Below are 17,065 nucleotides of genomic sequence, written 5' to 3'. Positions count from 1 at the left end.
GTAATGTAAAGCATGAACGCATTCAGTCCTGGGAGATCTTTGTAGTGTGTTATGGGGACGGGTGGGTGGTCTGAAACACTCGTGTTCGTTTTTTTCCCGTTTTTTTCCTTGAGTGGTTGGTTGTCCTTTGCTTGTCCGAAGTAAATGTTCTCCATCTGCATTACACAATCCAGGTAGGTAATTATGACGCAGTCTTGACCTCTTGAGAGGACGGTGTGTTTCTGTTTTATTTATCGGAGTGTTTCCATGGTGCAGGTTTCTGTGGTAAATTACAGTGCTATTACTTTGGCGGCTGCGGTGTTTATGGCAAAAAGATGGCATTGCTGGCTGCTGTGCACCTGCTGCTAGAAGGGTTCTCTCACGCTCGTGCACCCATGCAGAGCCTGCGCGCTACAATTACTGAACTGATGGGGCCCCTAGAGGCAGGAACACGGGGACTGTGGGCCTATATTACGTTCTGATGCACGTGACTGGCATGTCCGGTATGCCGCCCACCCCACCCTCTTAGACTCCTCCGATAGACTGACTCACCTGAGACCTGGCATGCAGCTTCACAGGAACATCTCCACTGTCTGGATCCAAAAAGAGCATTGTCGCTCTACCTTGATCGCACAAAAGAGTTGCGGGTGGACAACCAACTCTTTGTGGGTTATGTGGAAGCTCACAAAGGTCGGGCCGTGCAGAAATAAACCATTTCTTGCTGGGTCATTCTCTGCATCAAAATCTGCTATGCCTTGGCTAGGAAGCAGCCCCCTGAGGGCTTACAAGCTCATTCCACCAGGGGAAGGCTGCGACCACGGTGTTGGCTCTTGGAGTCCCAGTACTGCACACCTGCCAGGCTGCAACATGGACGTCTCTGTACACGTATGCCAAGCATTACTGCCTAGACAGTCGGGCCTGCAGGTACAGGCATTTTTGCCCGTACGGTCCTAGAGGACTTTTTAGTTTGAAAATGTGTCTGCAGCCCACCACCAGGATAGTATCAATTGGGTATCTATTCAAAGGTAAGGAATCTGCAGCTAGAAGTCCATCATATGAAGTTACTTACATTCTGTAAAGCATGATCTGATGGAGACAATATCTAGCTACTGATTCCTTACAGTCCTGACCATGCCTCCCCGCTTTGCATACTCATTTGGTAGGGCTAGTGTTGCTCCCTTTTTCAGGGCTCTAGGTATGACACACACAAGTCATTTCACTTCATGACTCTGCGGTTCTGGCGTCAAAGTGAAAAGGAACTGATGTCTGCACGCTTGGGTGGCACCTGTAATAGTTGACCGCGACCTCATAACTGACGCCAACGATTCCGACACGGAGCCGAAAGGAGCCACCTGACTGCACGCAGGGCTACTGCTCATGCACATGTTTCTGCATCCAGCCTGACGCCTGGGAATTCCAAAATCAGGAATCTACAGCTAGATATGGTCTCTACCAGAAAATGCGTTAATGAAGGTAAGTAACTTTATCTTTGTCAAGCTGCTACTATAGTCTCTCTGCAAGACCACTGTAGGACCTGTCCTGTAATCAACACAAATGCTCCACTTTATGTAACTCGCACCAAGCAACACCCTTCTCCCCCACACCTGCATGCCATCAAGATAAAGGGAGCATGGCATCTAAGCGACACTTATTGGCAGAAGTGCGCGGTGCAAATGACCAATGGCAGTTTGCAATCAGTGACCAATGTAATACTCCTACATCTTGATTTGAGTGTTCTCTCAACCACATCAGATAAACTGTCCGATATGTTGGTCAGAGGGAAGGGTAAAAAGGGGAGCCCTGCTTGCAAATTTGCTAACCTGGCATTGATTTTAGCAAAAAAACATTACCATGAGGTGGAAGGCTGCCAGATCGCCCTCTGTAACAGACTGCTATAATGAGGTGCTCAGATGGGGTAGAGCGGAGGGAGCAGAACTTAAACGGGAGGAGCAAAGGGGGCTGTGAAAGATACCCATTTCACTAGAATGGAATACTATGTTGGAAGTATTTGCGGCCTTAGATTTATAATTGTAGTAGTGAGGCACTCATGTACCTGTTTAAGGCTGGATCATAACGATAGGGAGATTCCAGCACGAGTCGACATCAATATTGTGTGTGTTAAGGAGGGGGAATGTGAAAATGCCAATATATGCATTTGATATGTACTGTGCTGCTGGGTAGTAGGCATGTATAATGGCGTTTGGCTGTGTCCGGCGGGAGGGACAGAGGCTTCTTTGTTTGTTTTATTCTTATATTGTAATGTATAAGATGGAAACCACTGCTTACTAGATCTATGGAAAATCAATGAATTATGTTAAAAAAAAAAGTTGGTCTGAGGGAACACCAAATACTGTGTATATTTATTTTAATTTGTGAGGGTCCTTTTGTTTGTGCAGGATAACATGGCTTTTATGATTTGATTCCTCTTTCGTATACTAATAACATGTTCTGATCAACACTGTTTTGGTTCTTCCGAATCTGTGAAAATTGTTGAAGGTCTTACGTGGAGTGCCTGATCTCCTCTTTAGCTTGTGTAGAAACTGTGTACAGTCTTGATTTATTGAGGCCTTCTCCCTGTTTTGAAATGTTTGTTGTCCAATTGGCTGGGTTCTCCTTTATGTACGCACATACTTTATTATGAAAATAAGTTATTTAGCATGAAGACTGTTGTAATTTGAGGTTTATTTTTTTTTGTTGCAGGAGGAAAACCCGATGACATCACAGTTCTTCTTTCTATAGTAGCTGAATATACAGACTAATTTGCCTGAAATATCGACTTTTTTCTGTTTTTTATTTAACCCAAACGTCCTACCTTCAAATGTGTGGTTTCCTGCTGGCAGGAACATTTTCTTGCTTTACAACTGAGTTTGGTGGCAGTTGCCTCACAGCCCGTTGACCCTACTTAAGAAACTGATCTAAGAACCACTATTAAATTATACAGAGAAGCAATGGAAAAAAAAATGAAGAACTTCAATCTAATCCATCCTTTCTTTTTTTGAATTCAAGTGGGACAGACTTCAGCCACCTGCCTGCTACATAGTAAAAGAAAATGTTAGGACAGTGTATTGTGTGAAAACAAAATATATTGGTGGAATGTAAGGCCAAGCTAGATGTCATTGGACTTGCCTCAAATCCCAGGGAGTGTTTTTATTCACAGTGTTTAATTGTATACCGATCTGGTGCAGTCATACAAATACAAATCAATAGGACGTGGAACACATTGCCTCTGTGCACCACAGGGCCATTCTTGTATCTAATGCAGTATATTATTCCAAACTAACTTGTTTCCTGCACTTAGTCAGTCTGAACACATCCCTGTTCTTATGCACAGAGGCATGTAAAGAGTCCTGACGTACCTACACTGAAACTGATGTTTAAGAGCTTCTGAATCAACTATAATAATGTTTACAATTATTTAACTTCTGAAATCTAGCATTTCTTCATGGATTACAGTAGAGTACACAACTGTCAGCTGGGTATTTAGTTCAGTACAGTTCACGTTAGAGTTAACTGCTGTAAAGTTAATTTTTGGTTAATTTTTTGTTCTCTGGTAGAATTATAGCTCTATCGATACTTAAATCAAAGCCATGTTTTTTTACATAGATCTATATATATACTTGTCGGGTAACATTTGTTTGGAGACGTACATTATGGAACCATATTAGTAATCTTCACTTAAGAAACGTCTGTTCTTCATTGTGGCATTACAGATGTGTTGTAATATAGAACAAAACGTGTCTTAAAAGGAGATTTTATTAAGTGGCTTCATTGTAATAAAACTGTTGTCCAACTTTGAACACCCATTTTTTTTAATACGCTTAGTTGCACTGCATATGTGCTTGTGTGTGTGTGTTCAACCTATTTAAAATCCTTCAACATGTACCATGTACATGTCATACAGTATATCTGTGTCATGCTTGTGACATTTCATTTTTTACGGGAGCGGTTCAGTAATGTATCGGTTTTGGGATTGGCACTGTTGGTTATACATATTAAAGCAACCAAAATTACTAGTCAAAATGCCTTAACTGTCCTATTAATAATCCTCAAATTAGTCGGCAAAGTATTTTGAATGCCTTTTGGAAGTTGAAGTTTATGGCAAGGTGGTACGTGATAAATGGTTTAGTTTGTAATTGAATATGTATCTTATATCTGATTTGACTTCTGTCTATGCAGCTCTATTCAAAGTTTGTCAGCATGATCTGGCTTTTTACATAGTATACCATGACGTTATGTGGATTAGGTTAAATCCTTTTGTCCATGTTCGCTAAGACATGTATTTTGTCACGAGTGGAACTGTATTAGGCCTGTAAAACACAGAATACATTTGCTAGAAGTAACTCACGTTAGCAAATTGAGTGCCTCTAATAGACTATTGGAGCTTCTGTTGATAAATAATTAATCTGGCAATATATTTTATCAACCAGTTGGCTCAGAAATGATCCTTCATGACTCTGTAATGGCTCACTCCAAGCAGTCATTGACATTTATTTGATTGAATTTTACGTCGCTCGGTTCTTTAGCAGTTTCTTGACTTTTACGTTGCTTATAAAAGCTGCTTCTTTATGGACCGGCAGTGGTCCATTGCCTTACAGTTGGCAAGAGTACATTCATTAGATAAAGGTTTTTGAGAATTCTATAGAATCTCCAGAACTTGGAAGTTTTTGAAAACTAAGCACTGCATTTTAACATTGCATGGCTATTCACATATTTAAATGTTTGTCTCAAGGCTACGACACTCCTGGGGTACATTTTACAATATTTTCCTTTACACTGGAGAGGGACACGTTGTCCAATTTCTGAAGGTTCTAAACCTTCTTTGAAAGATTTAAGTTATTTTTTTAAAGGTCAGTCTCTGCCATATTGTAGTCCTAAAGGACCATAGCTCTTGTCAGATTTGCGGGGAGTTCTAGGTTACTGCAGTTAGTCATGTGTTGCTACCTTGCTTTTGGTCTTATTGTGTTTTTTGTTTAAGACCTAATGCTTTGCAGAAGTTGCAAATACGACTTTTACTTTTTGTTCAGAAAAAGCACTTTTTGCCTGTCCTTTTCCAACAATGATCAAACTCTGCTTCCTTGTAGTAGTTGGGCACATATGATGGCCAAAGAAAAAATGGCTAGCACAGTGGAGGCAGTATCTTCTGAAATGCTCTACTGTCAAGCTTTTGATCAAGTACCTTCACTAAGTATTTTCTTTCAACGGGTGTGCATGTTTTGCATGGATTTTTTGGGCCCTGCACCACTGCATCCTTGACGGGTATTATTTGTTTTAATAAGCATCCGTCTTATGTGGTTCAGGTTAAAAAAAAAGTTGTACTTTTAACTCCTGATTGGCCTATCATAAATTTTAGCAATTGTTGCCTCAAAGAAAGAAGACTATTGTGGAATTCTTTTGCATAGTTTTGAAGTGTGTGAAGAATTTGCAAGTAGTTTCTTTATGAAACAGCATGTTAAAAATGGGTCCGGGGTATGGAGAAGCCAGATGCTTGTATCCGAACAAGACCATGTTCCATTCATATGACTGAAAAGGTAGAAGCCACTTAACAGTGATGTAGTTGTTTTCTACAATGAACATTTGACGTGCTTTGTCCTCTTGATTGCTAATATTGCTCACTACTAACGTGCTCAAGCCCCTTTGCAGTTTCAGTTCCACCTTTTGGTTTTATCTATAACTGAAGTCAATCATAGCTCTGTGTCTCTCCCAAGTTGTGGAGAAGGGGTTGCTTCCTTTGTATTGGTGCCTCAGTGCAAAGTGCACAGAAGGCATGGAAATTAATTATAGAGCCATTACGGTTGACATTTAAAGAGTTTAGTAAGATTCGGAAGTCAGTTGTTTAGGGTAATGTGCATAAGTTAGTGGATAAAGCAATCTAAACTCATAGAAGCCAGGCAGTTTACGATCCAAAAGTAATTTTATTTCCAGTGAAAACTATTGTGTATTCCTATGGATTTTCATTTGCTTTTATTAGTTTACCACAAGCAAAGAAATTACGGGCACTCAACGGCTATCAAGAAAAATTTACCAGTTTTGGGTTTAAAGAGACTTGATCATTCACGATCTTAGTCTCGGATGACTGCATTTTTTTCAGGATTTATAACTTTCATAAAGCTTGTAAGTCGTTTAGTCAGGAAAGAGAACTGAAGTAGAATCACAATTGTAGCTTAGAGTCCAGACAGTACTCCGAGGTTTTTTCTGTCTTCACAGATATATAGATTTAAGCACAGAGCACCTGTGCCTTAAACGACAATCCTCATGAGAGACCCTTTACTTGTTGCCTGGTTTATGAAAAGCTAATATGCTTTCCTTTATTTCGGAGCAATCTGTGAGTTTATAAAGCATGTTTCAACTCAATCTGTTGTAACAAACCATTTTGATACTTAAACATGCTAAGATTTGCCAATTCAGTGTAGGGGCCACATCCTTGAACACAAGTTGCACTTTGAGACCTGGTTTTAACCCTACATTCAAATGTGTTAGAAGCTTGGTAGTGTAACCGCTCAAGTTCAAGTATTTTGGCAGCATGAGGTGAAGTTGCATTTTGCTGCCACCTTTCACTCAGCCTTCTTTACTAGAAGCATGGCCGTTTTCGATTTACCTGGTAATATTTAATTGAAAATCAAATTTTTTGTTTTGTTCTGGCTAGGCCATTGTTATGAATATATTCATTTCTATAGGGCTTTTCTTATAAAAGCAATATTGTCCATTCTGTTTGCTTCAATATTGAGTCATGGTCTTGGAACACTAGAATCATCATTGTGTTTATTCTTACATAAACCTAAACTTTGAAGCTGATTTGACCATCCTAAGTGTTAAATCCACTATTTTCTGGTCTTACATTTGGAAAGCATTTCTCATCTAGATCTACATGCATCTTGAACACCAAATGTAGGACTGAATTCCAAAAAGGCAGTGGTGGGGCACCTATCAAAATGTGTTTTGAACTAGTCTAAAGAAGAATTGTGCTTTGCTCAAATTCTTTGTTTCATCCAAGGATGAATGTATGGTTCCTTCATGATCCCAATTACTTCCTGTATTTTGATTCTACATTGCTGCTAAATATTTCTTAGCCTTGGAACAGTCTTTGCCCTCTTTGCTGTCACTCCCTTTTGCAGGCCAAGAACAGGGTACTGGACTGTTGCGCGTTGGCCATGAATTTACTAGAATTCAGTCTAAAGTGTGGGCCTGTTTAATGTGAGATGTTAAACATTTCTGTTCATTGTTTTAGCTGTATTGTATGTTCTACATTTCACCCTGGTGATAGCCTGTAGGTTTCCTCCCGAAAGGAAAGTTTGAATTGGGTTATAACTTGCCTTTTTCTCTCCCCCAGTCACTTCATTCCTCTCAAAAGCCAGTTCTTAGGAGCCATCTTAAATATTTGCTTGTAAGCTTCTTGGTTTACTAAACAAGAGTCCATCTAAGCATTTTCTAAAGTTGTCAATTTAAAAAAATCATCAGACTTTGATCAGCTCTGCATTACTCTTCTCAGAAGGTCTTTGCTTTTATCTTTGTATTAAAGTGTTTGAGGGACCTATTAGTTTTGGCATATAATCTGTCGGTGTTTTGTCTGCGAAGAACACCATGCTTGTTTAGTTTAGAATGTTTGGATATTATAGGTAGTTCACAAAATGGAGTGCACTCCATGAAGTCTTATTTGTTGTTGAATTTCGCTTTCATTCCAATACAGAAAAGATGGATAACTGCTACATTGTCCCACACATTTTTATATTGCTTAGAACAGGCGTTTTACTTGTAATGTGGGCTAATAATGTCTTCACTTTTCATCAGGTTTAGGAATATCTGTCATTGCCTATAGATACACCTGTAAAACCCATCGGCCTAGTGTTTAGTAAGTGCCCTAGTGTTCAGCGTGGTTCACAGTCTACAAAGTACATATCATTAATCTATTATAAATAGCGTAATTAGTCCTAATGTTTCGTCACTTTCCAGATCACAAAATGAATCTCAAAGCACAAGCTTGATAAAAAGCAAGCCTTGCAATCATTTTTAATGATGAAATCCAAACTTTGAAATGGGTCTTAACCTAACCCAAATCTTGCATAAGGGTCACTGTCCGCATTACCAGTGACAAATCTGCATCTGAACTATAGCTCAGTTTCATTGATTTTATTGTGAATTTGTGACACAAGTGAGCTTTGATTTCTACTCTTAGTTCATAGGCCTTGATAAGTGACCACACTAAAAATGGCAGCTTCCAGCTGAGTTCACTGAGGGTGTAATCTGAAGAACACATTTTCTCTAAATCGGTCTGCTTTTAACTGGTATTTTCCTTGGGAATGTTTCATATTATTGTGTCCCATGAACATAGACCAAATTGGGCATTCAAACCCTATGCAGAGATGATGCTTAAAAGCGGGTCATTTAGGTTAGTAACTGTCTAACTCAATCTCATCTACACATGCATCTATGAATACATTTTTTCCTTAACATTTTTACCAAAGGATCTCTTACTAATGGCCGGTTACCTTGTAGTTATAGATAGCATGCACTGTCAGTTGAAACTTGTTTTTTACAAAGTTGGTTGTAGGAGCTTCGATATCAAATTTTTCAGCCAATTAGGCACTCATACGAACTTGAGTAGCGGTTTGAGGGTTATTTTTCAACCTGTTTTAAAAACATTGTTGAGCTGATACCCTTGTTCCTCAAATGTCAGTCATTGCAGAGCCATGAGTATTGAAGGTAATTGTGAGATAATGGAGGAGTTGATTTACTGATATTTCCTTAATTAAAATAAATGTTTCTTATTAAAACATTTAATGTCAAGGGATTTCAAATGCTTACTAAAAGTGAACCTTAACCAAAAAAGGAAGAAAGTGCTTTTTAAAAGACAATTGGCAAAGCCTATTGACAACCATTTCTGCAGCTGTATCTGCCGAGCCTTCATCTACAATTTGTGCTCGTTTACCACTGCAGTTGCTTTTCTGTGTACAAGCAAAACTCGAATAGTATAGTGTATTTTTCTCCTCTAAGTTATCCTGAGGTTTTATGTGGTAAAATGTTGAAATAAAAAAATTTCAGTGTTCTTAAAAAATCAGCTGTGTTCTATATGAGCCCATCAAGTCGGCAACACTAGCAAAAACGTAGATTAGTTTGCATTTTAACTTTGTGTTTTCATTCTGTGCGAAGTGGGTGTGTTGGTGCAGATTACAGATGCCTTTTATTTGTATTGGGGGCTAATCTTACAGAAGTTATGTATGCTCATCTGCTATTGGGTAGGAGCACAGTACTGAGTAAACATTTGATTTTTACTGTAATATGCTCCAAATGTTTTGAGGCCAAATAACAAATTTGTTAAACACATTTACGACTAATCGGCTGAATGTAAATCACTTAGTTGAAATAAATATAAGCTGAACCATGTATTTCAAAAATAATTTGCGTCGTTTCACATGCAATCATATTTTAGTGAATTGGAAGCAAACTTTTTTTGCTGCTCGCTCGACGCACATGACTAATAAGGGACTTTAGCTTTTAAATTTGTAAAGCAATACTGTATGCTAAATATGTATTTTCTAATCACAATTTTGTGAATTGTTGCTCAAAGTTTTGGGATTTTCACCATAACATATCAGTTTCATTTCGTCCTGTAAATATACAAAGCTGTTAACGCACAACAAAATCCACCAAAAATTAAGCCTACAAATAGAGGGCCCATTCATTTTTACAAGCTAAAAATGTTTGTAATGCTACTTGGACATTCTTTGGGGAACCAATATGGTAACAAGATATGAAGAGAAACACGCAAAATATACTGCTTTTGCGTTCAAAGTACTGCTATGAATGTATTCAATTTATCAAAACACATTGATTTTAAGTGGACACTGGATGTTAAGGTATGGTGTTGAAATATTCTGACCTAATGAAGGTGAAACTCTTATATTGCACAATCTTTCTTCACCAAGGTAGGTTAATTACAGAATTTCGCTTGAAGTAAGTGTTGGTGACAAATGTATAGAGTTTAATTCACAGTACTAAGAGAAATTGTGTAAGAGTGAAATGAGGCTTCCATACAGTTTAAGAGAAAGCTCTTTGTTATGGTTGCAACACAATTCTTGTACAGATGTGTACCAGTGTGTAGAAATGTACCTCAAGCAAACGTACTGCAGTGTGTAATTTAGGGCCTGGTGCCAATTTATGATAACTCATAGTGCCGCAAGAAATTACAGTTTGGCTAATATGATGAAATGAGTGTTGTATACCGTGAGCCTGACTTCCAGTTTGAAATTAAATTTGTCAAGTTAAGGATGTGTGAAGTCACTGATGAGTAGTGGAGAGTGCAACAAGTCTATTGCTCTGTTTGTGTTTTAGAAAGGATGTCTTTTTTTTTTGTTTGAGATTGTTGCCACCTGTAAGGCAGTTACCCGTATCTAATGTCTGAAATGCAGAAATAGCTCTGTAAATACATTTAAAAAATCTGTAAAAATATTTAATAAATATAGTATTTATACTAAAGTTGTGTGTTTTAATGTTTGTTTTTAATAGATCTCTTGCTAATTTGTTAAGTATATAACGTTTTGTGCAGTTGTTAGAAATGCCATTTTTTTAGGTCTGGATGGAGAGCTTTGCCCAGTACTTATGCAGTTTTCAAAAAGACTTGGGGGCCGATTCCAATCTGGGTCGGAAGGGCACCGAACGCGATCAGGCCGGAAAAACTATGCGCCGTACGAGTGTTTTCCGCCCGACTTGTACAGCTGTGCGATTGAGCAAGTACGATGCGAGCTACATGACATTCACTGACCGACTCGTTTCTGGGTCCGAACCGCTCCGTACGTCCCGGTCGGAAGCTAACCGTGGCGTGCAATGGATGCGATTCACGACCGAGCCAGTACGATGCACGCGTCAGACAGTGTGCGAGCCGGAGTGTGCTGCTCGCAAATCGTCCGGTTGGTTGCCTTTGGGGGTCCGCGTCGGACCCTGTGTCACCCGCAGCCCTATGACTCGGACACAGGGGGAGACCCATGGGTCTTCCCAACACAGGCATGTACGGTGCGGATGGCACCGACGCGCACTCACTGTAGGGGGCGCACTTGTCCGACGTACCCATTCAGTCAATGGGAGCCCATGTGCGCGTCGTACGACCGGCTCCCATTGACTTCTATGGGAGTCCAACCAAACCGAGTCTGACAGCATACGGCCGCATCATACTCGCTCGGTCGGACTGCAGGACTCTGGCTCGGTCCGAAAACACTCCGGATCCGGCTCGGTCGGAGTGCTTTCCGACCCGGATCGGAATCGGCCCCTTAATGTAGTATTGTGAGAAGGGTTTTGGCTCCACCCTCTTGATCTTTTCTACAGGCATTTGATTTGCCTGCCTGCTTATAAAATATACCCGTTGTTCATAACTAATAGCGATCCTGTGAGTACGGGGTCCTGTAGTAAGAAGACCTCTCTGCACCAGAGGTAAGACCCCATATCACAATATGAACCTGTGACCCCTGATTCGCCTGGACATACATTCCCACTTCCCTGTCTAAACCCCCCCCCCCCGTGTGTGTTGGAAAGGCGGCCAGTAGTCCCAGGGCAATTGTTCTTGTTGCATGCATAGACACCCTGGGTCCTTAATGCCCTTCTCAAATTTTATGCAGCATCATTGGGTAAACCAGGGCTCACAAGTGGAAGAGGACACTGCTTGAGAACGACTGCTTCAACATAGTTTGAAGAGGAATACTCTTCCATTGTTAAAGTATACAGTTTGTCTTCCGCCATTATCTGAAAAGTTGAAGGTGTGGCATTAAGCCCTTGTGATGATAAAGTGAAACTCTCACCTTAAGAGATTAGCATTTCGTGTGTGTTTTTTATTTGTATTTAAACACTTACACTAAGGTAGCAGTCACACACTACCAGAAGCGTTCTTAGACCTTTCTGTATCAATAGTCTCTCACTACCACAAGATTCCCAAACCCACCAGAATAGCACTCCCACAATATTGACAGCACTATCATATCCCTCATATATCTTGTAACCCACCCCAAAATGACGAGGGGCACTCCCAGAAATATTTCCTTATCCCCCAAGATGAGATTGCTATTGCACCCCCTTTGCAGAAAAGGAAAACAGCCATTTACCACTCATCTCTGTTGCTAGTTAGGCTCATCTAGATTTAAAGTGGTATGTGGCAAACAACCCTGCCAGAGAAGCTTTTATCTGTAAGGATTTTTACTTGTGCTGACCCTCACCTTCCTGAAAGCAGTAAGCTCACGCAACATTTTGTCGATTTATTATATACAAGCATGCAAATTTGTGTAGTAGGATGATCAATTCTCAGCAGCCATTATATAGAACGAGACCAATATTAGAAAAACCGAAAGCAGCTTACATCTATAATAATTAGTTTAAACCCTACCTGACTTTTATATCTATTCTCATCTGCCTTCTAATTATAGTATTCGCTGATTTTATTAGTACTTTTCCTCACTACTGTATGCCTATATTTCCATTGTAAGTTATATAAAAAATATAAAATTTATTTTAAAAAAATGCAAATTACATTTTTCAAACATAAGATGATGTAATGAGAGCTGCGCATTTAGTGAATTGTGATAAATGTGACAAAAGGTGTGCTGGAGCTATATTCAAGAATATGTACAGAACCAGGGTTTGATATACAGTTCTATTTTTAACATGACTCTAAATGAAAGTCCACTGCATTATTAACATAAATTATATCAGTCCACCTGTCTGTCGACATGTTGACCCTATGTAAAACGTTTGAGTAGGGTCATCTGGACCAAAAAATAGTATCTACCTAAGAGAAAAAGCATTGGCGAAGCCAATATGTCTCGCTTTTGAGAGAGGTAATGGTGCTTGTGTTTTTGCCATGTTTTAATTTAGAACGCATACAGATAAACCCCGGAGGGGTATCACGGGCAGCCCAGATCACAAACATAGCAGTTTGCAGCCTAATAGCTGTGATTCTGTCTTAACAAATTTCCAAAATGTAAGATGATCCTTGCAATGACGTAGGTAGAGCGGAAGCCTGTTCCAGTACGGAGGGGCCAAATAGGAAAAAGACCTGCCTCCTGAACGAGACTTTGAGGAACAGTAAGCAGGGCTTTAATCGCTAGATCTCAATCTGTCTGGCCGATAAGGGGAAAGCTTAGCTGACAGATATCTTGGGCCTTTGCCATTTAAGGATTTATGCGTCAGACAGGAGGTTTTAAAAATGATTCTTTTGTGAATTGACAGCCAATGAAGAGAATGCAAAAGGGGAGAGGGCAACGTCCTGTGTGGGAGGTTAGTTATGAGACGTGCTGCAGTATTCTGGACCAATTGTAATTTATGAATCATTGTCTCATTGATCAGACCCCCAGGATATTGAGGCATGGATTTGCAAATTTTGCCACACACAAATTGTAATTTTGCAGCATTTTTGCCGCACTTGGTTTTACTTGTAATCCTTCTTTTTCTGCCTTAAATAAATGGGAACTGTTATAGTATACATTATATTTTATTACATTCAAACGCTTACTTCCTGAGGAAAGTAAAGGAAGAATCCAGCTCTTTCGATGATGAACGAACTGGTTCTTTGGTAGGCTCTTTTTGCATGTCAATATGACTGGTCGATGCTGTAACTAGGATTCCATGTACAGTCTGAGCAAACCTCTTCCCAAAAACATTTAAAAAAAATAATTACAGGCAACTTCTTGGGACAAGTTATTGTACTCCTATTTTGCTTTTGGCACTGGGGCCACTGGTAGCTCTGCCTCTCACCTCATTCTGTCTCGATCTCGCTACTCACCTGCTGAAAACCATGACTTCAAGAAATTACTCTTACCCTTTTTATCCTCTCTTGTCCTTTTTATCCTCTGTTGTCCTTCATTCATTCCCTTGTGAAATGGATCCAAAAAAGACAAAGTAAAACATTGCTTTAAAAGGCCGTATTTTTAAACACTTTTCCCCTCCAAAGTGAAGCCTCTGGACAGATCAAAAAAGAGGAACAGCGCTTCTAGTTGCTCCCAGGACCTAGGTGCAAACTACCTCCCTTCCAACACCAATCTTCATAACTACCCGCCTCCCTCATTAGTCTTTAAACAGTGCCTCTATAACATGTTGCACACTGCCCTTATGTCCCAAATCCTAACCGAAAAACAGCCCCCTTTTCTTGTGGCAAGCTGAAATTTGTTGCATAACAAAGCTGCAAACTGGCTCCTTAGTAACACCTGCAAATTATAGTAACACAGGTTGTAAACTACTTCTTAGACTGCACGCTTGACTTGTCCTCCGTCTCCAAACTGCCTCCCTATGATGCAACCTTGCCCGTTATACAGTGCAAACCGTCACCCCGTCTGATACATGGTGTGGATTATCCACATCCTAATACCTAGTATCACATCTAATCCACCAGCTGCACAGCACCTCTCCCCTACGGTGCTTCCCTAGAAATTGACAAAATCCCAAGGATGCTGTGCACCGCCTCCTCACAGCGGTCTGACTGCAAACTGCCCCCTCTCGCCAGGAAACAAGCTGCCTCTCTTCCCACATAGAGTTCAAACAGCCACCTTGTCCGACCCTGAGTAAAAACCCTTACTCCTAAAGCTGCACACAGTATCAACAGCGGTAAAGTGTCCAGTGAAACTGCACAGCCCTCTAACCCTTGGCAGAGTGGAAACTGCTCTATTCACAAACTGCAAACATCTGCCATCATGACCACAGAAGTCTACCCCCCCTCCCCAGCCACAACCTGGACTCCACCGTAGGCTGCAACCTGCCACGCACCCAGGACTGCACAGTACCTGCACCCGGCATACATCTTACCTGGGTGCCGATTTCCGGGGGACCTCCTGGCCCTGCCAGGTGGTGCTTGCTTCACTCCGTGCTTGATGTCCCAAGCAGCAGTCTAAGTGTATTAACAACAGTATGGGGCTCGGCAGGTCCAGATTTCACGGGCACTGTTGTAAAAAGTGCAGTCTTTATACAAAAGATGACAATTTCGCAATTTTTTTGTGTGCAAATTGCGAACTCATTTATTTATACATTTATAGAGCGCCTGGTTACACCTACGGTGTGTCCCCGCGCTGAGACACAAGACTAGTATACTGCTGTACCTACGAGGCTGATGGCTGTTCAATCATCTGTTTTTGTAAACAGCCATGTCTTCAGCTGTCTGCGGAAGACACTTTCGCTGGGTTCTGTTCTAATGCTCATCGGCAAGGTGTTCCATAGGTACCTGAAGGAGCGGGCCCCCATTCTGGCCCTAAATATTCTAGGGACAGTCAGCAGGGCCCTATCCATGGCTTCAACCAGGGATATATCCGGTCAGTAGTGTTTGGCGGTATCTAGGGCTTTTGTGTGAGCGTATGCGATGACAGTAGCACATTGCCTTAAATACGTCTCTCTTCTCTACTGGCAACCAGTGTAGGGTAGTCAAGGCCTTCTTTGTGTTAGTTCTCCTTGGGAGGCTGAGGACCATGCGCGCAGCTGCGATTTGAACCCTTTGTAGTTTAGTTAATCTTTTTTGGAAGCACCCAAATATAGTACATTTCCATAGTCTAGTTGTGAGGTGATTACTGCATGAACTATGGTTCGCCTGGCTTTAGGTGGTAACAAATCCATAACTTTCCTCAGGGTTTTCATGGCCCCGTAGCACTTTCCCGCAACCTTCCGGATCTGACTGTCGAAAGACAGTTTGGAGTCAACCCAGATTCCAAGATTCTTTACCTCTGTTTTAGGGAGGGGAACTAAGCCCAGTGTTTCTGGCCACCACGCAGATGACCATATAGTAGGTGTCTTGCCTACAATTAACACTTTGGTATTATTCCCGTTTAGCTTAAGGCAGTGGCTTGTCATCCAATCTGCAACCTCCTCTAAGCATTTTGTAAAGCGGATCGCTGCCTGATCTTTGTTTTGGGATAACATTGCGATTAGTTGCGTGTCGTCCGCATAAGAAACGATCGATACCTCATGTTTCTCTACACAATCTGCTAGTGGTCCCACATACATATTGAGGGTGGAACTCAGAATTGATCCCTGTGGGACCCCTTGGGGTAAAGGGTGGCTGTCAGATCTGTGTGATAGTTGGGCAACCTGAAAGCTCCATTCGGCTAGAAACGAAGTCAGCCATTTAAGGGCATTACTCCTGATGCCGCAAGCCTCTAGTCTATGAAGCAACAGTGGGTGTGAGACGGTATCAAACGCTGCGCTGCGGTCCAACAGGATCAGCGCAGCTGTCTTCCCTTCATCAGCATATTTTCTCAAGGTCTCTGTCGCCATTAGTAGTGCTGATTCTGTGGAGTGTGCCGTTCTAAAACCTGACTGAGAAGGGCGTAATAGGTCATTATTGTTGTGTTCCACCAACTGTTTATTAGTAATCTTTTCTGCGATCTTTGCTACAAATGGGAATAATGAGATAGGGCGTAGGTTATCCAGTACTGTGTAATCCAGCAAGGGTTTTTTTGTAAGTGGTTTAACGATGGCCTTTTTTCCATCTAACTGGGACTGTCCCCGTCTGGAAGGATCGGAGGATAAGATCAGCGATGTACGGCATGATCATATCTATCCTTTCCATTACTCTCTGGTCATGCCGGGTCCAGAGGGGAGCCCGATTTTATTCCTTTTGCTGTGTGTATTAGTTCCTCACTCTCCTGTATTTTGAATTCATTCAGTATTGCTCCTGCAAACTTCTCATGGTTGACAGCGGGCAGATTACTGCCCAGCTGTGCCTCTGTTGGAAAGGACGCATATATTTTAGTTACTTTATTTGCACAAAAAAATCAGCCACTTCATTGCAGATCTCTTTAGAGGTTGTAATATCTTTCTATTCTTCTTGATTTTTGAGGGACTTCAAAATTGTGAACATTTCTTTGTGAGAATTGTTAGCTTTTTCTATTTTGTCTGTATAGAACTCTCATCTAGTTTTTCAAATCAGAGAGTGATAGGCTTTTAGTTCTTTATTATATTCTTCTTTTGACCTATTACAATAGGTTTTCCTCCATAAACGTTCTGATTTTTTACAACTTGGTTTTGTCTTTAATAATTCATCATTGAACCATGGTGCTGTTACCTTAGCTCTCTTGGGGATTCTAGTGCTCCAAGGTGCAGCCTTATCTAGTGTATTGGTGATCCATGTCTC

At 40.9% G+C, this 17,065-nt stretch overlaps 1 protein-coding gene across 1 annotated transcript in view; it reads left to right on the top strand.

The window, feature by feature from the left end:
- The window catches only part of PPTC7 (protein phosphatase targeting COQ7), a 136,071-nt gene extending 125,622 nt beyond the window's left edge, over nt 1–10,449 (top strand). The window contains exon 6 of the mRNA XM_085636042.1: nt 2,680–10,449. Coding sequence (XP_085492168.1) covers nt 2,680–2,738 — 59 coding nt within the window. The 3' untranslated portion in view covers nt 2,739–10,449. The remainder of the gene's footprint in view (nt 1–2,679) is intronic.
- The last annotated feature ends 6,616 nt before the right edge of the window (nt 10,450–17,065 follow it).

This window comes from Triturus cristatus, chromosome 11 (assembly GCF_964204655.1).
Source record: "Triturus cristatus chromosome 11, aTriCri1.1, whole genome shotgun sequence".
Classification (NCBI taxonomy): domain Eukaryota; kingdom Metazoa; phylum Chordata; class Amphibia; order Caudata; family Salamandridae; genus Triturus; species Triturus cristatus.
This window is presented reverse-complemented; position numbering and strand designations above follow the sequence as displayed.